The sequence below is a fragment of the Heptranchias perlo genome, chromosome 18, assembly GCF_035084215.1.
Source record: "Heptranchias perlo isolate sHepPer1 chromosome 18, sHepPer1.hap1, whole genome shotgun sequence".
Lineage (NCBI taxonomy): Eukaryota > Metazoa > Chordata > Chondrichthyes > Hexanchiformes > Hexanchidae > Heptranchias > Heptranchias perlo.
Window position 1 is genome coordinate 5,180,303 of NC_090342.1, and position 26,112 is coordinate 5,206,414.

The following is a 26,112-nucleotide window of genomic DNA, read 5'->3' on the forward strand; positions in this document are numbered from 1 at the left end:
TAATTTTAGGGAATGAACAAAATGCATTGTAGGTGTGGTCGCCTCATTCTTTGGTTGAATCCATCAACCACAAAACAAAGATTTCCCTATTCTCCCCACTTACGACTCATTTGCTTTCTCTTCCATACCTGTATTGTAAACAATTTTACAACACCAAGTTATAGTCCAGCAATTTTATTTTAAATTCACAAGCTTTCGGAGGCTACCTCCTTCCTCAGGTGAACGATGTGGAAATGAAGTCCTCGAAATGAAGTCGCATTTATAATTCACAGAACAATGCTGGTGATAACAGACAGTTTTTTCAACTGCCCGTTGCCAAGGCAATCAGTGTGCAGACAGACAGGTGTTACCTGCCAGGTCTCAGAATATACAAATCACCAAAAAAAACAACAAACAAAAAAAAACAGAGATAGAGAGGTAGAAACATAGAAAAGACAGCAACTGACCCGTTATATTAAAAACAGATAACATTTGTTCGCTGGTGGGGTAACGTGTAGCGTGACATGAACCCAAGATCCCGGTTGAGGCCGTCCTCATGGGTGCGGAACTTGGCTATCAATTTCTGCTCTACGATTTTGCGTTGTCGTGTGTCTCGAAGGCCGCCTTGGAGTACGCTTACCCGAAGGTCGGTGGCTGAATGTCCTTGACTGCTGAAGTGTTCCCCGACTGGGAGGGAACCCTCCTGTTTGGCGATTGTTGCGCGGTGTCCGTTCATCCGTTGTCGCAGTGTCTGCATGGTCTCGCCAATGTACCATGCTCCGGGGCATCCTTTCCTGCAACGTATGAGGTAGACAACGTTGGCCGAGTCACAGGAGTATGAACCATGCACCTGGTGGGTGGTGTCCTCTCGTGTGATGGTGGTATCTGTGTCGATGATCTGGCATGTCTTGCAGAGGTTACCGCGGCAGGGTTGTGTGGTGTCGTGGACGCTGTTCTCTTGAAAGCTGGGTAATTTGCTGCGAACGATGGTCTGTTTGAGGTTGGGTGGCTGTTTAAAGGCGAGTAGTGGAGGTGTGGGGATGGCCATAGCGAGGTGTTCGTCGTCATTGATGACATGTTGAAGGCTGCGGAGAACATGGCGTAGTTTCTCCGCTCCGGGGAAGTACTGGACGACAAAGGGTACTCTGTTGGTTGCGTCCCGTGTTAGTCTCCTGAGGAGGTCTATGCGATTTTTTGCTGTGGCCCGTCGGAACTGTCGATCGATGAGTCGAGCGTCATATCCCGTTCTTACTAGGGCGTCTTTCAGCGTCTGTAGGTGTCCATCGCGTTCCTCCTCGTCTGAGCAGACCCTGTGTATTCGCAGGGCCTGTCCATAGGGGATGGCCTCTTTGACGTGGTTAGGGTGGAAGCTGGAAAAGTGGAGCATCGTGAGGTTGTCCGTGGGCTTGCGGTAGAGTGAGGTGCTGAGGTGCCCGTCTTTGATGGAGATTCGTGTGTCCAAGAAAGAAACTGATTCTGAGGAGTAGTCCATGGTGAGCTTGATGGTGGGATGGAACTTGTTGATGTTATCGTGTAGTCTCTTTAGTGATTCCTTGCCGTGGGTCCATAGAAAGAAAATGTCGTCGATGTATCTGGTGTATAGTGTTGGTTGGAGGTCTTGTGCAGTGAAGAAGTCCTGCTCGAACTTGTGCATGAAAATGTTGGCGTATTGGGGTGCGAATTTGGTCCCCATGGCTGTTCCGTGTGTTTGGGTAAAGAACTGGTTATCGAAGGTGAAGACATTGTGATCCAGGATGAAGCGGATGAGTTGTAGGATGGCGTCCGGAGATTGGCTGTTGTTGGTGTTGAGTATTGATGCTGGTTCCTCAGTGTTAACAACACAACAGGCAATACCTGTATTGCCTGTTGTGTTGTTAACACTGAGGAACCAGTCGGACCAGTAGGACAATTGCACAGGATCTCACACAGCACTTGTGAGAGTGTTCAGCTGACCAGACTTGAAGGTGTGTGAGTAAATCCCTGAGCAGAGATAATGGGAAGAGGCCAATGAGCCAGGCAGAGTGATTAGGGAAAGGGAGTGACTACATGTCAGACATGAATTGGTGAATCACTCTTGCAGTCGGACTGATTCAGGTAGTCAGGGCCTTAGTTTAACGTCTCATCCCAAAGACGGCACCTTCAATATTGTACAACTCCCCCGGTACTACACCGAACATCAGCCTGCCTTATGTATAACAACAACAACTTGCATTTATATAGCACCTTTAACGTAGTAAAACAACTCAAGGTGCCTCACGGAAGTGTTATCAGGCAAAATTTGACTCTGAGCCGCATGAGATATTAGGACAGGTGACAAAAAGCTTGGTCAAAGTGTTAGGTTTTAAGGAGCGTCTTAAAGTTGATGAGAGAGGTAGCGAGCGGAGAGGTTTAGGAAGGGAATTCCAGAGCTTAGGGCCTAGGCAGCTGAAGGCATGGTCGCCGATGGTAGAACAATGAAAATTAGGGATAGAATCATAGAATGGTTATAGCACAGAAGGAGGCCATTCGACCCATTGAGCCTATGCTAGCTCTTTGTAAGAGCAATCCAGTTGGTCCCATTCCCCTGCTCTTTCCCCTTAGCCCTGCAAATGTTTTCCCTTCAAGTATTTATCCGATTCCTTTTTGAAAGCCGCGATTGAATCTGCTTCCAGATCATAACTACTCGCTGCATAAAAAAAGTTTTTCCTCATGTCATCTTTGGTTCTTTTGCCAATCACCTTAAATCTGTGTCCTCTGACTCTCGACCTTTCCGCCAATTGGGAACAGTTTCTCTTTATTTACTTTATCTAATCCCTTCATGATTTTGAACATTTCTATCAAATCTCCTCTTAATCTTCTCTGTTCTAAGGAGAACAACCCCCAGCTTCTCCAGTCTATCGTGCAAGAGGGGATGCACAAGAGGCAAGAATTGGAGGAGCGCAGAGATCTCGGAGGGTTGTAGAACTGAAGGAGGTTACAGAGATAGGGAGGGGCGAGGCCATGGAGGGATTTGAAAACAAGGAAGAGAATTTTAAAATCGGAGTGTTGCCGGACCGGGAGCCAATGTAGGTCAGTGAGCACAGTGGGTGATGGGTGAACGGAACTCGGTGCGAATTAGGATACGGGCAGCAGAGTTTTGGATGATCTCAAAATAGTTTAAGTGTGTTGTTTGCCCCCCCCCCCCCCATTCATTTGTAGTGAGCTATTCTCTTGCATTGAATCCTTCTATATATTTGCACCATGAATGTACCTTCCGCGTTGCTCTGTTCTGTGGTACGCGAAGTCACACTTTTTCTCTCCACTTTGTTCCCAGACCTAGAGGAAAAGTTATTCCCCTTTCACCTCATAACGTTGTGTTGAATTGAAGTTCTGGTCCCAGAGGCAAAATTCTGATCTTTCCACTGGCTGTAGGAACGCTTTAGTGAAATGGGCTTGGAAGGTCGCAATCCAGGTTGGCGTGGTTGTGGGCACACAGCACAAAACTGTTCAACAATTTGACACAAATTGCACTAAAGGAAGTTATGTTGAACTTTTATAAAACACTGGTTTGGCCACAACTGGAGTATTGTGTCCAATTCTGGGCACTGCACTTTAGGAAAGATGTGAAGGCCTTAGAGAGGGTGCCAAAAAGATTTACTAGAATGGTTCCAGGGATGAGGGACTTCAGTTATGTGGTTAGACTGGAGAAGCTGGGGTTGTTCTCCTTGGAACAGGGAAATTTGAAAGGAGATTTGACAGAAGTGTTCAAAATCATGAAGGGTTTAGCTAAAATAAATAAAGAGAAACTGTTCCCATTGGCGGAAGGGTCGAGAACCAGAGGACACAGATTTAAGGTGATTGGCAAAAGAACCGAAGGTGACATGAGGAAAAACTTTTTTACGCAGCGAGTAGTTATGATCTGGAGCGCACTGCCTGAAAGGTTGGTGGAAGCAGATTTAATTGTGGCTTTCAAAAAGGAATTGGATAAATACTTGAAGGGAAAACATTTGCAGGGCTACGGGGAAAGGATGGATGAGTGGGACTAACTGGATTGCTCTTTCAAAGAGCCGGCATGGGCTCGATGGGCCGAATGGCCTCCTGTGCTGTAACCATTCTATGATTCTAAATTAGCAGTCAGACGTAGCAAAAGACCCTAGTGTGGCTGGTGTGGGAATTGGGGAAGTTTATAACTGTGTGCTGGTCTGAGGTGGTGGATTATGATGATGTCGTGGCTCGTTAGACTGAGTTTGATTCTGTATCTGACCTGGAGTGTGGGCCTGACGTTGACTCTGGCTGCCAGAATCGCGAGGGAAATTTATATTTAGTAAAAGAATGCAAAAAAAAACTTGCCTTTAGGATGAGAGACTTCAGTTATGTGGAGAGATTAGAGAAGCTGGGATTGTTCTCAGAGCAGAGCAGGTTAAGCGGAGATTTAATAGAAGGGTTCAAAACTACAAGAGGTTTTGATAGAGTAAATAGGGAGAATATTTCCACTGGCAAGAGGGTCGGTAACCAGAGGACACAGATTTAAGTTGATTGGCAAAAGAACCAGGGTGGAGATGAGGAGAGTTTTTTTTAACGCAGCGAGTCGTTATGATCTGGAACGCACTGCCTGAAAGGGCGGTGGAAGCAGATTCAATAATAACTTTCAAAAGGGAATTGGATAAATACATGAAAAGGAAAAAATTTGCAGGGCTACGGGGAAAGAACAGGGGAGTGGGATTAATTGGGTAGCAATTTCAAAGAGTGGGCACAGGCACGATGGGCCGAATGGCTCCCTTCCACGCTGTATGAGTCTATGATTTTTTAACTTCAGTATTGTGCACTTTTGTTCAGCTCCAGTTACAGAAGTCTTTAGTTGTTTAATAGTCACTGTGAGCATTAGTCTCAAATCAACATGAGCGTTACTGTATAATAACTGCACAACATGCTCCACATGCTAAGTCATCAAGAAGTACTGTAACTATCATATCAGAGTTTGTATTTAAGTTTGATAACAAAAGTAGACACAGTAGACACACAATGCTCTCGCAATATAAAATTCACAGCCACTTAATTATTTTGAAGTGTAGTTACTGTTTCGTAGGCAATGTGCGCACAGCAAGGTCCCAAAAACTTGCACCAAGTCCCGTTCACCCATCACCCTGTGCTCACTGATCTACAACCCTCTGAGATCTCTGCGCTCCTCCAATTCTGGCCTCTTGCGCATCCCCGATTTTAATCGATTTTAGTATCTCCTTATGTGGCTCGGTGTCAAGTTTTGTTTGATAATCGCTTCTGTGAAGCGCCTTGGGACGTTTTACTATGTTAAAGGTGCTATCTAAATGCGAGTTGTTGTAAGTGAGATAGATAAATGATCAGATAATCTATTTTTGTCAGTGTTCCTTGAGGAATAAATGTTGGCCAGGGCACCGGGGAGAGCTCCCCTGCACTTCATAGAAACATCGAAAATAGAAGCAGGAGTAGGCCATTTGGCCCTTCGAGCCTGCTCCGCCATTCAATACGATCATGGCTGATCCTCTATCTCAATACCATATTCCTGCTCTCTCCCCATACTCCTTGATGCCTTTTGTGACTAGAAATCTATCCAGCTCCTTCTTAAATATATTCAGTGACTTGGCCTCCACAGCCTTCTGTGGTAGAGAATTCCACAGGTTCACCACCCTCTGAGTGAAGAAATTTCTCCTCATCTCAGTCCTAGATGTCCTACCCCGTATCCTGAGACTGTGACCACTCTTCAAATACTGACAAGGGATCTTTTACGTCCACCTGAGAGTGTAGACATTTAAAATCCAATAAAGAATTCAGGAGAAACTTCTTTACCCAGAGAGTGGTTAGAACGTGGAACTTGGTACCACATGGAGTAGTTGAGGCGGCTAGCATAGATGCCTTTAAGGGGAAGCTAGATAAGTACATGAAGAATAAAGGAATAGAAGGATATGCAGGTATGGCTAGCTGAAGTAGGGTGGGAGGAGGCTCGTGTGGAGCATAAACACCAGCATAGACCAGTTGGGCCGAATGGCCTGTGCCTGTGCTGTAAATTCTATGTAATCTCATCTGAAAGACGGCACCTCCGTTTGACAACGTTCTGATTCAGATTCAAGAGTGCTACCAACTGAGCCAAGCTGACAGCATTCGGTAAAGGATGTTGGTGACTTATCCTTCCGGTATATTTGAGGAGTATGTTTACCTTTGCACATTGCACCTTTATGCAACAGGATACCCATAGCTGTTAAATTCCTCAATGATGTTGTGCTTTCCTCCTCATTCAAATCCAGTTGCTGACTCGGCAACTTTTTATGAGCTATTCTATTCATAGAATCATAAGACGCAGAAGAAGGCTATTCGGCCCATCGTGCCTGTGCTGGCTCTTTGAAAGAACTATCCAATTAAATCCCACTCCCCTGCTCTTTCAACATAGCCCTGCAAATGTTTTCTTTTCACACACATAACAACAACTTGCATTTATATAACGCCATTCACGTAGTAAAACGCCCCAAGGTGCTTCACAGGAGCGATTATCAGACCAGATTTCACCCTGAGCCACATATGGAGATGATATTAGGACAAGTAACCAAAAGCTTGGTCAAAGAGGTAGGTTTTATCCAATTCCCTTTTGGAAGTTACTATTGAATCTGCTTCCACCGCCCTTTCAGGCAGTGAATTCCAGATCGTAACAACTCGCTGAGTAAAAAAAAAATTCTTGTCATCACCCCTCTGGTTCTCATGTTTTTGCATTGAGGTAAAATCCCGTGCACACTCTTTAGGTCAAGACTGCGGTTTAGTTTAGATTGAAGTATGTATTACTGTGAAGTGTATAATTTCTGTAGATAGTCAGTGGATTGTGACATCTGATGAGCGAGCATGCAAGAACACAAAAGCGTTGAAAAACGGTATGTCAGGAAATGCAAATTATGATCAGGGTTTTGTGGTGTTCTGGTAGAGCCAATGGGTCAATTTATCAGTTTCTTTAGTTGAAGTTATATATTTGGTAGCGTTTAATCAGATAGAATTGCAGGCTCTGCTAAGTGAGTGATGTGAAACAGATTGCTATCATGATCTGTATCATCCTTTTTGGAAAAAAGAAATCTAGTGTTTCAACCTTCAGATTACTTTGATTGGAAACGCTGCCAGCCAGAAATGTGTTTTTTTCTGGTCCAGTGCTCTTAAGAATGTTGGGAAATATCGTGGGGGTTTAGTTCAGTACGTCTAGTGATATGCCCTGGGTAACTATGGTCTCCTGGAGTTTGCTTGGTTGCCGTGGGGAATTGGGGAGGAATTTCTCCCGAGTTTCTTCCTGAAAATGGCCACGTTTTTTTTTGTTGCCTCCCACAGAGTTAGTGTTACTAATGTTTGGGGAGGCTGGTGAACCATCTTAATGGATAGAGTGAGACGCATGGATATTGGAACAGGAGGAGGCCTTTCATCCCCTGGATCCTGTTCTGCCGTTCAACTAGACCATGCAGTATCTCAACTCCATTTACCCGCCTTGGTTCCATTTCCTTTAATCCCCTTACCTGATCTATCAATCTCAGTTTTGACATTTTCAATTGACCCCCAGCCTTAGCAGTTTTTTGGGGGAGACAGTTCCAGATTTCCACTCCCCTTTGTGTGAAGAAATACTTCCTGACATCACCCCTGAACAGCCTAGCTCTAATTTTAAGGTTATGCTCCCTTGTTCTGGACTCCCCCACCAGAGGAAATAGTTTCTCTCTATCTTATCAACTCCTTTAATCATCTTAAACACCTCAATTAGATCACCGCTTAATCTTATATACTAGAGGGAATACAAGGCTAGTCTATGCATCCTGGCCTCATAAATTAACCCTTTTAGCCCCGGTATCATTTTGGTGAATCTGCGCTGCACCCCCTCCAAGGCCAATATATCCTTCCGGAGGGACGGTGCCCAGAACTGAACACGGTATCTCCAAATGGGGTCTAACCAGAACCTGTAGCATGACTTCCACCGTTTTGTATTCCAACCTCTGTGGAAAGCTTCTAAAGCTACTCGTTAAATTCACCCAGCTCTCCGCTTCTCATATTAAATGGGCACAAAGCTGATTTTAAATACCGTTAGTTCCAGTTCTTTGTGAAAGTAGGCATGGTTGAAAGTGGCTTTGTATGTTTAACATGGAGAGCCGGGTTTGTCTTTCATGCTTAGGGGTTGCCAACTCTCCAGGATTGCCCTGGAGTCTCCAGGAATTGAAGGTGAATCTCCAGGACACTGCTACGAGCAAAACTGGGAGAAAAAATCACTGGGGCAATAAAACACTTTTAAAACTTTTATTGATTAGTGATAAAAATATTTGGAAATGGGGGGGTGGGGGGAAAGGATGCTTGATTGACTGCTATCCGATTGGATGATTCTTGACTGAGAGTCTGTTCACTTTCCAATTGGCCGTGCGAAGGCCAATTGGGTTTGACTGACACCATCTGTGTTACTCGCAAGTTAATCATTTTGCAAAATTTAATTGTAACAGTATTGTCATTTGCTACAGTAATTTCTTTAATGAGATCGCCACAGTTTCCGAACCTCATTTTAATGTTTTACTAGTTGAGCTCCCATGGCATTGCTCCCGGACAGAAGCTTTATCTTTTTACAAAAAAAAAGACTGTTTGAGCTGCAGCTGGAGTGTTGTAAGCGGGCAACCAAAAAATGGGAACATGGGAATTTCTAGATGAAAAAAGACCGAGGTTCATCCAGTTCACCCAGATCATGGTAGTCCCATGATCGAATTGAATGGTGGAACAGGCATGGGGTGGGGTGGGAGGAGTTGCTGAATGGCCTATTCCTGTTCCTATGATACAACGATAATGGAGTTGTCGACTAATCATGGCAATCAATCTCTATCAATGAGACTATAATAGATCCAGATGCTGGGTGTAGTGATTACCTCGTTCCCTTCCTTTTTCCCCCTCCCTTCCTTTTTCCCCCTCCCTTCCTTTTTCCCCCTCCCTTCCTTTTCCCCCCTCCCTTTTTCCCCCCTCCCTTCCTTTTTCCCCCCTCCCTTCCTTTTTCCCCCCTCCCTTCCTTTTTCCCCCCTCCCTTCCTTTTTCCCCCCTCCCTTCCTTTTTCCCCCCTCCCTTCCTTTTTCCCCCCTCCCTTCCTTTTTCCCCCCTCCCTTCCTTTTTCCCCCCTCCCTTCCTTTTTCCCCCCTCCCTTCCTTTTCCCCCCTCCCTTCCCTTTCTCCCATCTTCCTCCCCCTCCCTCCCTCCCTCCCTCCCCCCCCCCCCCCCCCACATTTTTGGGAATCCCTCTAGCTGCCTTAAGGTCTCTGGTTAATCCTGACAGTGCTGAGCAGGATTCCCTTGCAGCCGTGGGAATCTTCGCCCTTGATTGGGAAGTGGAAGTGAAGTGATTAGGGGAGAGTGAAAAACGGAGCACCCTCAGCTCCACTCCCCCGAGTTCCTTTATATACAAGAGCAACAACTTAACATAGAATGTACAGCAGAGGAAACAGGCCATTCGGCCCAACTGCTGGTGTTTATGCTCCACACGAGCCTCCTTCCTCCCTATTTCATCTAAACCTATCGTCATAACCTTTTATTCCTTTCTCCCTCATGTGTTTATCCAGCTTCCCCTTAAATGCATCACACATTGCATTTATATAGCGCTTTTAACATAGTTAAACGTCTCAAGGGGTAAAGTAAAAGTTAACTTGGCACTTGAAGAATGGCTGGTATGGGTAAGTGAAATTGGTGCAGGCTGATTGCACCATCTTATTGGCGTAGAAGTAAAGGGAGTTGCGCCTGATCTGGGAGTGTTTGATTGAGATACAGTGAGGAGGTCGACCATTCCCTCGCACCAACATTCCTCACATTGATGAACTCTATTTGTAAAAGAGATTACTTTCAAAAACGTCTTCACTGCTTTTCCTTCAGAGCCCCGATGATGACAACGAACATTCAGAACAGAAGCAGCACCAGAGAGAGGATGCCATCACTCAACAAAACACCATCCAGAACGAGTCCATTGCGTCCGATGTCAGCAGCCCGTATACCGTAGGAATCTTTTCGTAGAGTTTATTTCATATTTTTAACCATATTTTTATTTTGCTGCTGGAATGACGGTACCACGCACCATGATTAAATAGTGTACTACAGTTGGTTTATAAACCATCAAATGCTTTAAAGCAGGTGTGTTCAGTCAGTGGGCGAAGGGCCCACATGCAACCCTAGAGCTGGTAGTTGGCCTGGAAGCCCAGAAACTCTGTTATATTTGTGTTCGTATTTCTTATTTGCTGTTTTATTTTCCTGTTATAATTTTGTTGGCGTGGACGTTTGGGAAGGGTTGTTCTTAGCGCTGTTGCCTCATTGGTAGAATCTTACAGCACAGAAGGAGGCCATTCGGCCCATTGAGCCTGTGCCAGCTCTTTGATTATTCCAACTCCCCTGCTCTTTCCCCCCATAGTCCTGCAAATTTTTCCATTTCAAGTATTTATCCAATTCCATTTTGAAAGTTATTATTGAATCTGCTTCCACCGCCCTTTCAGGCAGCGCATTCCAGATCATCACAACTTGCTACGTAAAAAAAAAATTCTCCTCAACTCCCATCTGGTGCTTTTGCCAATTATCTTAAATCGGTGTCCTCTGGTTACCGACCCTCCTGCCAGTGGGAAACAGTTTCTCCCTATTTACTCTATCAAAACCCTTCATAATTTTGAACACTTCCATTAAATCTCCCCTTGACCGTCTCTGCTCCAAGGAGAACAATCCCTGTGACGTGTTGTTGTATATGGGCAGATGATGCACAATGTCTCTCCACATAACTCAAGTCCCTCATCCCTGGTATCATTCTAGTGAATCTCCTCTGCACCCTCTCCAGGGCCTTGACGTCTTTGCTAAAGTGTGGGGCCCAGATTTGGCCACAATACTTTAGCGCTGTCCTTAGTGATGTTGCCTCATTGGTGGATGAATCCTAAATCCTAGCGATAAGATTTTGAGATTGATGCAAATTAATGAGAACATGGATTTAAACTCTATGTTGGGTCTCGAGTCTCCCTGGTACACACCTACACGGCCAACAAAACAGGGAGACTTGGAGACACTTGCTGTGAAGTATAAATGCTGTTTATTTCCAATTCTCTGGTCCAATCTTAAATCAGTCAATCTGGACCGTGCCTCAAGTGGGACTGAGTGTGCTTACCTGAGACAAAGTGGCCCAATTGATGGTTGGTAATTGAAAGACCAGTACATGCAGTATATATACACGTATGTGTACATTTGTACACATTGTTCTCAATGCTTGTGATAACATCTCCAGCTAGGTGTGGTTAATTAGGTACTCTGCTGGACCTCTCAGCAGCCTTAAATAAAGCCCAGCCATGGAAGTTTCTCTCTCACTGTATAAAGTTACGGAGTGTTCCTTGTCCAGCTGAATAAGCAAAATATTTATATGGATTACACACTGAGAAAGGCAAATGTTATGATTATGTTATCCACAGCTTCTTCCTGATAAAGGCCCACTTTTCCCTCTTTCCAGCCTGTACCCATTAATTACTGTAAAGTCCAGTGTATACATCACATGTTTATATAAGTTTTTTCGATCTGGAAACTTGGGGCTACTGGCATGATCAGTACACGATTTTTAATAACTCCCTTGCTGCATTTATGTAGCACGTTATTGCATCCCTCAAAAATCATCCCAAAATGCTTCATGTAAAGAAGAGAGAAAGGACTTGTATTTGTATAGCGCCTTTCACAACCTCAGGACATCCCAAAGCGCTTTACAGTCAATGAAGCACTTTTGAAGTTTAGTCACTGTTGTAATGTAGGAAACGCAGCAGCCAATTTGTGCACAGCAAGCTCCCACAAACAGCAATTTGATAATGACCAGATAATCTGTTTTAGTGATGTTGGTTGAGGGATAAATGTTGGCCCAGGACACTGGGGAGAACTCCCTTGCTCTTCTTCAAAATAGAAAATGCAGCAATCTCTATATTATTTATTTCACCGAAAATGTGCATATGCTTAAAAAAAACATTCAAGAGTTTTACTAGAATGATCCCAGGGATGAAGGACTTCAGTTACGCGGATAGACTGGAGAAGCTGGGGTTGTTCTTCTTAGAGTAGAGAAGGTTGAGAGGAGATTTGATAGAGGTATTTAAAATCATGAAGGGTCTAGACAGAGTAGATAGAGAGAAACTGTTCCCATTGGCAGAAGGGTCGAACCAGAGGACATAGATTTAAGGTGATTGACAAAAGAATCAAAGGCGACATGAGGAAAAACTTTTTTACACAATGAGTGGTTAGGATCTGGAATGCACTGCCCGAGGGGGTGATGGAGGCAGATTCAATCGTGGCTTTCAAAAGGGAACCGGATAAGTACTTGAAGGGAAAAAATTTGCAGGGTTACGAGGAAAGGGTGGGGGAGTGGGACTCGCTGGATTGCTCTTGCAGAGAGCCGGCATGGACTCGATGGGCCGAACGGCCTCCTTCCGTGCTGTAACCTTTCTATGGATCTAATTTCCATGTACCAATGAATAGACCATTATGCAACTGAGGAAAACTATTTTGTGCCAGCTGGTTCATATCAGTTAATTTTGGGGTAGACCAGTTATTGGTGAGAGGTTGGTTAGTTTTGGAGTAGACCAGTTATTCGTGAGTGTCTGGTTAGTTTTAGGGTAGCCCAGTTATTGGTGAGTGCTGGGGTATCATCATAGTAGGGGTGCAGCACAGGAGGAGGCCATTCGACCAATCGTGCCTGTGCCGGCTCATTGAAAGAGCTATCCAATTAGTTCCATTTCCCTGCTCTTTCTCCATAGCCCTGTAAATTTTTTCCCTTCAAGTATTTATCCAATTCCCCTTTGAAAGTTACTGTTGAATCTGTTTCCACCGCCCTTTCAGGCAGTGCATTCCAGATCATAACAACTCTCTGCGTAAAAAAAACGTTTCCTCAAGTTGCCTCTGGCTTTTTGCTGATCACCCTAAATCTGTGTCCTCTGGTGACCGACCCTTCTGCCACTGGAAACAGTTTCTCCTTATTTACTCTGTCAAAACCGTTCATGATTTTGAACACCTCTATCAAATCTCCCCTTAACCTTCTCTGTTCTAAGGAGAACAACCCCAGCTTCTCCAGTCTTCCCACATAACTGAAGTCCCTCATCCCTGGCACCATTCTAGTAAATCTCTTCTGCACCCTCTCTGAGGCCTTGACATCCTTCCTAAAGTGCGTTGCCCAGAATTGAACACAATACTCCTTGCTTTTGTACCGCTGGTTGGGGAGTCTAGGGCTAGGAGACACAGCCTATAAATTAGAGCCAGGATTTTAAGGAGTGAAGTTAGGAAACGCTTCTACACGCAAAGGGTGGGAGAAGTTTGGAACTCTCTTTCGCAAACAGCAGTTGATGCTAGAGCAATTGTTAATTTTAAATCTGAGATTGATAGACTTTTGTTAACCAAAGGTATTAAGGGATATAAGGCTAAGGCGGGTATATGGAGTTAGGTCACAGATCAACCATGATCTCGTTGAATGGCAGAACAGGCTCAAGGGACTAAATGGCCCACTCCTGTTCCTATGTTCTCATACACTCTTTGCCTCTATGAATAAAGCCCAGGATCCCACATGCTTTTTTAACAGCCTTCTCAACTTGTCCTGTCACCTTCAAAGATTTGTGTATGTGCACCCCCTGGTCTCTCTGTTTCTGCACCCCCTTTAAAATTGTGCCATTTAATTTATATTGCCTCTCTTCATTCTTCCCACCAAAATGTATCACTTCATACTTCTGTGTTAAATTTTATCTGCTATGTGTCTGCCCATTTCCCCAGTCTGTCTCTGTCCTCCTGAAGTCTGTTACTATCCTCCACATTGTTTGCTACATTTCTGAGTTTTGTATCATCTGCAAACTTTGAAATCATACCCTCTATACCCAAGTCCAGGTCATTAATATATATCAAAAAGAGCAGTGGTCCTAATACCGACCCCTGGGGAACACCACTGTATTACTCTTTGCTTTCTGTCCCTTAGCTAATTTTGTATCCACGTTGCCACTGACCCTTTAATCCCGTGGGCTTTAATTTTGCTAACAAGTCTATTATGTGGTACTTTATCAAATGCCTTTTGAAAGTCCATATACACAACATCAACCACACTACCCTCATCAACCCTCTCCGTTACTTCATCAAAGAACTCAATCAAGTTAGTCAAACACAATTTTTCTTTAACAAATCCGTGCTGACTTTCATTTATTAGCCCTTACTTTTCCAAGCGCCAATTAATTTTGTCTCAGATTATTGTCTCTCAAAGTTTCCTCACCACCGACGTTAGGTTGACGGGCCTGTAATCGCCAGGTTTATCCCTCTCCCCTTTTTTGAACAGGGGTGTGATATTTGCAATTCTCCAGTCCTCTGGCACCATCCCCTTATCCAAGGAGGATTGGAAGGTTGTGGCGAGAGCCTCCCTAATTTCCACCCTTACTTCCCCTCAGTAACCTGGGATGCATCCCATCCGGGCCGGGTGACTTTTCTACTTTGAGTACTGCCAACCTTTTAAGTACCTCCTCTTTATCTATTTTTATCCTCTCCACTATCGCTACTACCTCCGCCTAGAATCATAGCAAGGTACAGCAAGGAAGGAGGCCATTCTGTCCCATCGAGTCCGCACCGGCTGTATGCAGGAGCAATCCAGCTAGTCCCACTCCCCCGTCCTTTCCCCGTAGCCCTGCAAATTTTTTCCTTTCAAGTACTTATCCAGTTCCCTTTTGAAGGCCATGATTGAATCTGCCTCCACCACCCCCTCGGGCAGTGCATTCCAGATCATAACCACTCGCTGTGTAAAAAAGTATTTCCTTATGTCACCTTTGGTTCTTTTGCCAATCACCTTAAATCTGTGTCCTCTGGTCCTTGACCCTTCTGCCAATGGGAACAGTTTCTCTCTATCTACTCTGTCTAGACCCTTCATGATTTTGAATACCTCTATCAAATCTCCTTGCAACCGTCTCTGTTCCAAGGAGAACAACCCCAGCTTCTCCAGTCTATCCATGTAACTGAAGTCCCTCATCCCTGGAATCATTCTAGTAAATCTCTTCTGCACCCTCTCTAAGGCCTTCACGTCTTTCCTGAAGTGCGGTGCCCAGAACTGAATGCAATACTCCAGTTGTGGCTGAACCAGTGTTTTATAAAGGTTCATCATGACTTTCATACTTTTGTACTCTATGCTTCTATTTATAAAGCCCAGGATCCCGTATGCTTTTTTAACCACTTTCTCAACCTGCCCTGCCACCTTCAACAATTTGTGCACATATACCCCCAGATCTCTCTGTTCCTGTACCCCTTTTAGAGTTGTGCCCTCTAGTTTATATTGCCTCTCCTCGTTCTTCCTGCCGAAATGTATCACTTCGCATTTTTCTGCGTTAAATTTTCATCTGCCACGTGTCCACCAAAGCCTCTAGCCTGTCTATATCCTCTTGAAGTCTATCACTATCCTCCTCACTGTTTACTGCCCTTCCAAGTTTTGTGTCTCATCTGCAAATTTTGAAATTGTGCCCTGTACTCCCAAGTCCAAGTCAGTAATATATGTCAAGGAAAGCAGCAGTCCCAGCACCGACCCCTGGGGAACACCACTGTACACCTCCCTCCAGTCCGAAAAACATCCGTTCACCACTACTCTCTGTTTCCTATCCCTTAGCCAATTCTGTATCCATGTTGCTACTGCCCCCTTTATTCCATGGGCTGCAATCTTGATGATAAAGCTACCACACAGCACTTTTTCAGACGCCTTTTGAAAGTCCACATACACCACATCAACTGCATTGCCCTCATCTACCCTCTCTGTTACCTCATCAGAAAACTCTTATCAGGTTAGTTAAACACAATTTACCATTAACAAATCTGTGCTGGCTTTCCCTAATCGATCCACCCTCGTCCAAGTAACTGTTAATTCTGTCCAGGAGTATCGTTTCTAAAAGTTTCCCCACCATTGAGGTTAAACTGATTGGCCTATCGTTGCTGGGTTTATCCTTTACTGCTACAATGGCAGCATCCTCTTCTCTAGTGAAGACAGATGCAAAGTATTCATTTAGTGCCTCAGCTATGACCTCTGCCTTCACAAGAAGATCTCCTTTCTTCGTCCCTAATCGGTCCCACCCTTCCTTTGATTACCCTTTTACTATTTATATGTTTATAAAAGACTTTTGGATTCCCTTTTATGTTAGCTGCTAATCTATTCTCATTCTCTCTCTTTGCCCCTCTTATTTCCCTTTTTTAGATCTCCTCTGTACTTTCTGTATTCGGCCTGGTTCTCTACTGTATTACGAACATTACATTCGTCATAAGCCTGCTTGTTTTGTTTCATTTTAATCTCTATATGTTTAGTCATTCAGGGAGCTCTAGCTTTACATTCCCTTACTTTACCCCTCATAGTGATGTGTCTACTCTGTACCTGAACTAACTCCTCCTTGGAGGCCTCCCATTGTTCAATTATTGTTTTGCCTACCAATTTTTGATTCCAATCCACCTGGGCAAGATCCCTTTTTAACTCACTGAAATTTGCCCCCCTCCAGTTTAGTGCTTTCACATTTGATTGTTCCTTGGTCCTTTTCCATAACCTAAAGCTAATGATATTATGATCACTATTCCCCCACTGAAACATGCTCCACTTGCCCCACTTCATTCCCCAGAACTAGATCCAGCACTGGTTCCTTCCTCGTTGGGCTGGAAACACACTGTTCCAGAAAGTTCTCTGGAACGTATTTCAGAAATTCCTCCCCTCTTTGCCCTTTACACTGTTACTATCTCAGTCTATATTGGGATGATTGAAGTCTCCCATTATCACTACTCTATAGGTCTTGCATCTTTCTGTAATTTGCATGCACATTTGCCCCTCTACCTCCTAGGTAGGTCAGTTATTGATGAGTGTCTGGTTAGTTTGGGGTAAACCAGTTGTTAGTGAGTGTTTGGTTAGTATTGGGGTAGGTCAGTTATTAGTGAGTGGTTGGTTAGTCTCAGTTTAGCTTCAGGTTAAAACTGATTGGTGTGATGGTACAGGTTCTGGGGCTTTATGTACTCTGGGACTCTGGGACCACATTTTCATGTGTGTGTTCAGCACATGGTTTTTCGAAAGCCTGACGAGCTACGTTATATTCGTCTCATGTTTGCAGGATACCATTTGAAGCATTAAGACCCTGCCAGTTGTTAGGGCCATCTTTTTTGTGCGTGAGGTATTGTTGGTCAAAGGGGGAGTATATTCCGCTATATTGTTACCCCGTTGATGCAGGAGCAGCCATTTTGTGTAGGCTTCTTCCTTGTGTGACAGGATTCCATTGACAACAAGAAAGGTGGGATGGGGGTCACGACCCTGGTGCTGATGAGGAACTTCGCGGTGTCGCATTGGGGGGGAGTTCGAAACAAAACACCGTCTCCTAGATTGTTTGTAGCTAGTGATTCATAAGGGTTGTAACCAGTGATTCACTGCGATAATGGATAAATAAAACATTCCAGACACATGTAGAGATGTCTCCTTTCAAAACATTTTCGGATTATGCAGTGATTTAGGAGATTATAGGGGAGATTTTCCTAGGCCTGCACACGAGATCTCTGTTTCCCTTTTAGATGTCAGCCGTGGCTCAGTGGGTAACATCCTCCTCTGAGTTAGAAGGTGGTGGATTCAAGTCCCAATCCAGAGATTTGAGCAAAAAAATCCAGGCTGACACTCCCAGTGCAGTACTGAGGGAGCGCTGCACTGTCGGAGGGGCAGTACTGAGGGAGCGCTGCACTGTCGGAGGGTCAGTACTGAGGGAGCGCTGCACTGTCGGGGGGTCAGTACTGAGGGAGCGCTGCACTGTCGGAGGGTCAGTACTGAGGGAGCGCTGCACTGTCGGAGGGTCAGTACTGAGGGAGCGCTGCACTGTCGGAGGGTCAGTACTGAGGGAGCGCTGCACTGTCGGAGGGTCAGTACTGAGGGAGCGCTGCACTGTCGGAGGGTCAGTACTGAGGGAGCGCTGCACTGTCGGAGGGTCAGTACTGAGGGAGTGCTGCACTGTCGGAGGGTCAGTACTGAGGGAGTTCTGCACTGTCGGAGGGTCAGTACTGAGGGAGCGCCGCACTGTCGGAGGGTCAGTACTGAGGGAGCGCCGCACTGTCGGAGGGTCAGTACTGAGGGAGCGCCGCACTGTCGGAGGGTCAGTACTGAGGGAGCGCCGCACTGTCGGAGGGTCAGTACTGAGGGAGCGCCGCACTGTCGGAGGGTCAGTACTGAGGGAGCGCCGCACTGTCGGAGGGTCAGTACTGAGGGAGCGCCGCACTGTCGGAGGGTCAGTACTGAGGGAGCGCCGCACTGTCGGAGGGTCAGTACTGAGGGAGCGCCGCACTGTCGGAGGGTCAGTACTGAGGGAGCGCCGCACTGTCGGAGGGTCAGTACTGAGGGAGCGCTGCACTGTCGGAGGGTCAGTACTGAGGGAGCGCCGCACTGTCGGAGGGTCAGTACTGAGGGAGCGCCGCACTGTCGGTGGGTCAGTACTGAGGGAGCGCCGCACTGTCGGAGGGTCAGTACTGAGGGAGCGCCGCACTGTCGGAGGGTCAGTACTGAGGGAGCGCTGCACTGTCGGAGGGTCAGTACTGAGGGAGCGCTGCACTGTCGGAGGGTCAGTACTGAGGGAGCGCTGCACTGTCGGAGGGTCAGTACTGAGGGAGCGCTGCACTGTCGGAGGGTCAGTACTGAGGGAGCGCTGCACTGTCGGAGGGTCAGTACTGAGGGAGCGCTGCACTGTCGGAGGGTCAGTACTGAGGGAGCGCTGCACTGTCGGGGGGGTCAGTACTGAGGGAGCGCTGCACTGTCGGAGGGTCAGTACTGAGGGAGCGCCGCACTGTCGGAGGGTCAGTACTGAGGGAGCGCTGCACTGTCGGAGGGTCAGTACTGAGGGAGCGCTGCACTGTCGGAGGTGCCTTCTTTCCGATAAGACGTTAAATCGAGACCTCCATCTGCCCTCTCAGAGACGTAAAAGATCCCACCGCACTATTCGAAGAAGAGCAGGGGAGTTCTCCCCGGTGTTCTGTCCAATGTTTATCCCTCAACCAACATCAGTAAAACAGATTATCTGGTCATTTATCTCCGTGCTGTTTGTGGGTCCTTGATGTGTGCAAATTGGCTGCTCCGTTTCCTATATTACAACAGTGACTACACTTCAAAAGGTACTTATTGGCTGTAAAGTGCTTTGGGACATCCTGAGGTGGTGAAAGGTGCTGTATCATTGCAAGGTTTTCCTTCAAGAACCACGTCTGTTCTGTTCTAAAGCATAAAACTGATTCATTGTTGAGAAGGTTTCCTTGTCACATTTTAGATGTGTGGGGGTGAGGGGGCGAGGGTGGGAGGGGGTGGCGGCGGGGAGGAGGTGGGGGGGGGGGGGGCTAGTGAGAGGGGAAAGAAAAACAAATGTATGTCTGGAATGCGAGGAATTGATGTTGTACATGGCTTCTGGTCAGTCGATGAATCTGAATGGCAGCCAATGCTGACCTCCCAGGAGCTTTGTGTGTTTTCTTTCTGTGCACATGCCAAGTCCTCCAGCAATGAAGAATCAGGGCCAAGTTTCACTGTGTGACACAGCAAAACATATACAAAAGCCAAGTGTAATGGGCAGTTTAAAGAAAACAATACATTTCTAACCTAATCCAAAACTCTGCTGCCCGTATCCTAACTCGTACCTAGTCCCGTTCACCCATCACCTCCCTGTGCTCGCTGACCTACATCGGCTCCCTGTCTGGCAACGCCTCGATTTTAAAATTCTCATCCTCGTGTTCAAATGCGTCAAGCTCCCACAAACAGCAATGTGATAATGACCAGATCATCTGTTTTTATTTATGTTACTTGGGAGATAAACATTGGCCGGGACACTGGGGAGAACTCCCCTGCTCTTCTTCAAAATTGTGGCCATGGGATATTTTACGTCTGCCTGAGAGGGCAGACGGGGCCTCTTTTTAATGTCTCATAGGAAAGACGGTACCTCCGACGGTGCAGCACTCCCTCAGTACTGCACCAGAGTGTCAACCTGGATTATGTGCTCCAGTCTCAGGAGTGGGACTTAAACCCACGACTTACATTACAACAGTGACTACACTTCAAAAGTAGTTAATTGGCTGTAAAGCATTTTGGAATGTCCTGAGACTTGGGAAAGACGCTATAGAATTGCAAGTTCTTTCTTAAAATCCGTGGAGCTCCCTCCCTGAACCATTTCCGCCTCTCCTCTCTCCACCTTTCAAAAACCTCGCTAAACCCATCAGTCGGACCAAGTCTTTGATCATGTCTCCTGACCCCTCCCACCACGGCTCAGTGTCTGTTCTCTTATCTATTCCCTATCCCCGCTCCATAAAGTGCCTATATAAGTGCATGATGTGGAGATGCCGGTGATGGACTGGGGTTGACAAATGTAAACAATCTTACAACACCAGGTTATAGTCCAACAATTTTATTTGAAAATCACAAGCTTTCGGAGGCTTCTTCCTTCCTCAGGTGAATGTGGGAATCCTTGAACGTTTCGCATTTATAGTCAGAGAACAATACCTGGTGATTACAGATAATCTTTCCAACTGCAATCAAAGTGTTCAGACAGAGAGGTGTTACCTACAGGACCACCGAATATACAAACGGCCAGAACACAAAACAGAGAGAGAAACATCCGAAAGGAAGAGAAAGACAGAAAATGACCCGTTGAATTAAAAACAGATAACGTTTATTCACTGGTGGGGTTACGTGCAGCGCGACACGCACCCAAGATCCCGGTTGAGGCCGCCCTCATGGGTGCGGAACCCGGCCACCAACCTCCGCCCGACGACTCCGCGCCGCCGTGTGTCCCGAAGGCCGCCCCGGAGTACGCTTACCCGAAGATCGGTGGCTGAATGTCCTTGACTGCTGAACCCCTCTCTGTCTGAACACTTTGATTGCCTTGACAACGGGCAGTTGGAAAGATTATCTGTACTCACCAGGTATTGTTCTCTGACTATAAATGCGAAATGTTCGAGGATTTCCTGACATTCACTGGGGAAGGAGGAAGCCTCCGAAAGCTTGTGATTTTCAAATAAAATTGTTGGACTATAACCTGGTGTTGTAAGATTGTTTACATTTATATAAGTGCAAGTTGCTGTGTGTTACGTTGGGAATTGCACTTTATCCAGACTTATCTAATCGCTAGAAACCAAAGCCAAACAAGTGGCCTTAACCCCTTTCAGCACTTTTTAAAAAAGAATTCAATTTTTAAAAAACTTGGTGCGAATGGAAGGCCCAAACTCCTCAGAGTTGAGCAGTTATCTTATTTTGTTTGTCGCTCTTTCTGGCAGATTTTCTGTATTGCAACTTGGAGGAAGCTTTATTTGGATGAGTTTGAACGGCTTTGGTTGAATTTCAAATAAGAAAGTAGTCATCACTTTCCGACTGCTGAGTTGTTGTTTCTTTGTTCCATTGACCGATCTGCCCATTCTCTCTGCGTTCCATCTGTATTAGCTGCGCTGTCACTCCATCCCAAGCTTGACTTCTGTAGGATTTGTTTCGTTCTTGTTGTTCTTGCCTATCTGGTGTCTTGGCTTCTGACTCCTGGTTAAGTGCGTTTCACCCATTTCAAGCTTTTAGTCCCCGTGCTAGTTGGCATACGTTGTCTGTTAGCTGAGTTGATTTTATGTGTTATGTAACCTCCAAAAACAATGTGTATTAAAATCTGGAAAACATTTTTGCGTTAAGTATTTAGCAGCGGTGAATGGAAAACATTACAGTGTCGCATCTGTGTTTAATACTTGTTTTTTTTTTCACTGGGAAAAGTAAATATTAAATTGCCGAAAAGTTTCCACCAACCATAAGGGGATGTAACAATTCAGTTGAAAACCACTTAGTAATTTAACACTAAGTCAAGGAGCCACTCTGCTCTTTCCTTCGCATTACCATTGAGCTGCTGTTAATTCAGTTCCACTGTACATGGGGTTAAGGAACTGGACCCATATGGGTGCTGATAGTACAATGAATATAGAAGCATCACATACTTTATAGACTTTTCTGTGTGATATATGGGAAATTCGCACTATTTCTAGAGAGTTCAGTAGAAATCTTTCGGGTCATTCTGTTGGCTTTGTGTCTAACTTGATGGATACCTTTCAATTTCCAGATAATTGGGTGAATTTACTGCCACGGTGATTCTTGGTGCTGATTTATAAGTTCTCGGCAATGTTATTTGTCTGCTGTGCTCTCCTAATGTCATAGGGTTTACAGCATAGAAGGAGGTCATTTGGCCCATTGTGCCTGACCCAATAATTGCTCCTCCACTGGAGCTGTCTACCGTAATCTCATTTCCCTGCCCTGCCAGAAAATATGGTGATTGATGAAACTCAGGATAAGCCTTCACTGATCGATGAATTCCTTAACATTGGCTGTCCGGGCAGTACTGACCCGGAAAATTATAAATTGACCCCTTTTTAAAACCAGACTTGCAACTGCATGATGTGTCCTCCGACTCTTTTGTAGACCTGTTCCAAGTGGGTATCTTTCAAACTCTAGCCATGCCTCACGGCACAGGTCAATATTTAAATGGTTCCACTTGGACCTTTCCACAGATGATTTGAATCTTAAGGTGTCAGCTGTGGCTCAGTTGGTAGTACCTCTCGCCTCTCAGTCAGAAGGTGGTGGATTCAAGTCCTGCTCTAGAGACTAGAGCATATAATCCTGTACTGAAGGAGTGCTGGATTTTAGGTGAGACATTAAACCGAGGCCCCATTTGCTCTCTTAGGTGGATGTAAAAGATCCCATGGTATTGTTTCAAAGAAGCGCAGGGGAGTTCTTCCCCTGGTCAACATTTATCCCTCAACCAACATCACTAAAAGTTATTGATTTCATTGCTGTTTGTGGGACCTTCCTGTGTGCAAATTGGCTGCTGCATTTCCTACAACAGTGATTACACTTAAAAAAAAAAGTATTGCATTGGTTGTAAAGTGCTTTGAAATGTACTGAGGTTGTGAAAGGCGCTATAGAAATGCAAGTCTTTCTTTTCTTCATTTTGCCAAAACATCAGGATTGCTGGGTTTATGCAATAATTTGCTTAAGACACATTATGCAGGCGCAGTCTTTACCACCAGTGTTTAGCAGAGGTGGGGATTCAGCTGGAACAATTTATTTCAAATCGCTCAAAGCAGTCGAGAGGTTTCCTGCACAAAGGGTAGAATTTCTTTACAATGTGCCTCGGATTTTTTTTTGCCGAGTTCATCGTATTTCATTATGAGATCTAGAGCTTTGTCAGAAGGATTTGTTGGGCAGTCAGGTTCGATTTTCCAGTAGTGCCCCTGATGAAAGAAAAATGTTCCATCCAGTCCTAATGAAATCCAGGGATTGGTGTTTGATTCCTAACACGGAGATATTAAATGACTTGCAATAGAATCTGGATTTACATCCACCTGGTCTGAGGAAATAATTCAGGCAATTACATAGAACATATTAGTCTGTGAACATACAGGAAGAACGAACTTGCATTTATATAGCACCTTATCATGTCCTCAGGACGTCCCTAAACACTACACAATCAATGTATTACTTTCGAAGTGTAGTCACTTGTTAAGTAGGCAATGATTGTATACTACAGCACAGAAGGGAGCCATTCGGCCCATTGTGTCTGTGCCGGCTCTTTGAAAGAGCTATCCAATTAGTCCTATTCCCCTGCTCTTTCCCCATAGTCCTGTAACTTTTCTCCCTTCAAGTATTTATCTAGTTCTCTTTATTTTTATTCGTTCATGGGATGTGGGCGTCGCTGGCGAGGCCGGCATTTATTGCCCATCCCTAATTGCCCTTGAGAAGGTGGTGGTGAGCCGCCTTCTTGAACCGCTGCAGTCCGTGTGGTGAAGGTTCTCCCACAGTGCTGTTAGGAAGGGAATTCCAGGATTTTGACCCAGCGACAATTTGAAAGTTACTGTTGAATCTGCTTCCACCACCCATTCAGGCAGTGCATTCCAGATCATAACAACTCGCTGCGCAAAAAAATGTTAACTCATGTTGCCTCTCATTCTTTTGCCGATCACCTTAAATCTGTGTCCTCTGGTTACCAATCCTCCTGCCACTGGAAACAGTTTCTCCTTATTTACTCTATCAAAACCGTTCATGATTTTGAACACCTCTATCAAATCTCCTCTTAACCTTCTCTGTTTTAAGGAGAACAACCCCAGCTTCTCCAGTCTCTCCGTATAACTGAAGTCCCTTATCCCTGGTACCATTCCAGTAAATCTCCTCTGCACCATCTCTAAGGCCTTGACGGCCTTCCTAAAGTGTGGTGCCCAGAATTGAACACAATATTCCAGCTGAGCCTAACCAGTGTTTAATAAAGGTTTAGCATAAATTCCTTGCTTTTGTACTCTATGCCTCTATTAATAAAGCCTAGGATCCCATATGCTTTTTTAACAGCATTCAAAGATTTGCATATGTGCAACCCCAGGTCTCACAGTTCGTGCACCCATTTTAAAGTTGTACCATTTAGTTTATGTTGCGTCTCCTCATTCTTCCTACCAAAATGTATCACTTCACATTTCTCTGCATTAAATTTCATCTTTCATGTATCTGCTCATTTCACCGGTCTGTCTATGTCCTCCTGAAGTCTGTTACTATCCTCCACATTCCTACTACATTCCTGAGTTTTGTATCATCTGCAAACTTTGAAATTATACCCTTTATACCCAAGTCCAGGTCATTAACATATATATCAAAAAGTGCAGTGGTCCAATACTGACCCCTGGGGAACACCACTGTATACTTCCCTCCAGTTTGAAAAACAGCCGTTCGCCACTACTCTCTGCTCTCTGTCCCTTCGCCAATTTTGTATCCACGCTGCCATTGTCCCTTTAATACCATGGGCTTTAATTTTGCTTACAAGTCTATTATGTGGTACATTATCAAGTCCATATACAAATCACCTGCACTATCCTCATCAACACTTTCTGTTACTTCATCAAAGAATTCAATCAAGTTAGTCAAACATGATTTTCCTTTAACAAATCCGTGTTGACTTTCATTTATTAGCCCATGCTTTTCCAAGTGCCGATTAATTTTGTCCCGGATTATTGTCTCTGAAGTTTCCCCACCACCAACGTTAGGCTGACTGGCCTGTGATTTCCGGGTTTAACCTTCTCCTCTTTTTGGATCAGGGGTGTAACATTTGCAATCCACCAGTCCTCTGGCACCGCTCCCATATCTAAGAAGGATTGGAATAAAGTGGCCAGAGCCTCTGCAATTTTTATCCTTACTTCCCTCAGTAACCGAGGATGCATCCCATCTGGACTGGATGACTTTTGTACTTTGAGTACTGCCAATTTTTAAAGTACCTCCTCTTTATCTATTTTTATCCTATCAAATATTGCTCCGACCTCCTCCTTTACTGCTACAATGGTACCATTTTCTTCTCTAGTGACGACGGATGTGACGTATTCATTTAGTGCCTCAGCCATGCCCTCTGCCACCTCAAGAACTTTATTGTCCCTAATTGGTCCCACCCTTCTTTATTGTCCCTAATTGGTCCCACCCTTCCTTTGACTACCCTTTTACTATTTATATGTTTATAAAAGAAATTTGTGTTCCCTTTTATGTTAGCCGCTAATCTATTCTCATGCTCTCTCTTTGTCCCTCATATTCTCTTTTTTAGATCTCCTCTGTGCATTCTGTATTCAGCCTGGTTCTCTATTGCAAAATGGACCTTACATTTGTCATAAGCCTCCTTTTTCTGTTACATTTTAATTTCTATATCTTTAGTCATCCAGGGAGCTCTAGCTTTGGATGCCCTTCCTTTCCTCCTCGTGGGAATGTGTCTACTCTGTACCTGAACCATCTTCTCCTTGAAGGCCTCCCATTGCTCAATTACTGTTTTGCCTACCAATTTTTGATTCCAATCCACCTGGGCAAGATCCCTTCTTAACTCACAGAAATTTGCCCTCCTCCAGTTAAGCATTTTTACGCTTGATTGTTCCTTGTCCTTTTCCATAACTATTCTAAACCTAATGATATTATGATCACTGTTCCCCAAATGCTTCCCCACTGAAACATGCTCCACTCGGCCCACTTCATTCCCCAGAACTAGATCCAGCTCTCTTTCCTTCCTCATTGGGCTGGAAATACACTGATGATGAAAGTTCTCTTGTATGCTTTCAGGAATTCCTCCTCCTCTTTGCCCTTTACACTGTTACTATCCCAGTCTATATTGGGATAATTGAAGTCCCCCATTACCACTACTGTAT

At 45.0% G+C, this 26,112-nt stretch overlaps 1 protein-coding gene across 3 annotated transcripts in view; it reads left to right on the top strand.

Moving 5' to 3' along the window:
• pawr (PRKC, apoptosis, WT1, regulator) overlaps window positions 1-26,112 on the top strand; it is a 125,706-nt gene that overhangs the window by 77,257 nt on the left and 22,337 nt on the right. For all 3 annotated transcript variants that reach the window (XM_067999277.1, XM_067999276.1, XM_067999275.1), the window contains exon 3: window positions 9,820-9,939. In XM_067999277.1, the coding sequence (XP_067855378.1) occupies window positions 9,820-9,939 (120 nt within the window). The remainder of the gene's footprint in view (window positions 1-9,819; window positions 9,940-26,112) is intronic.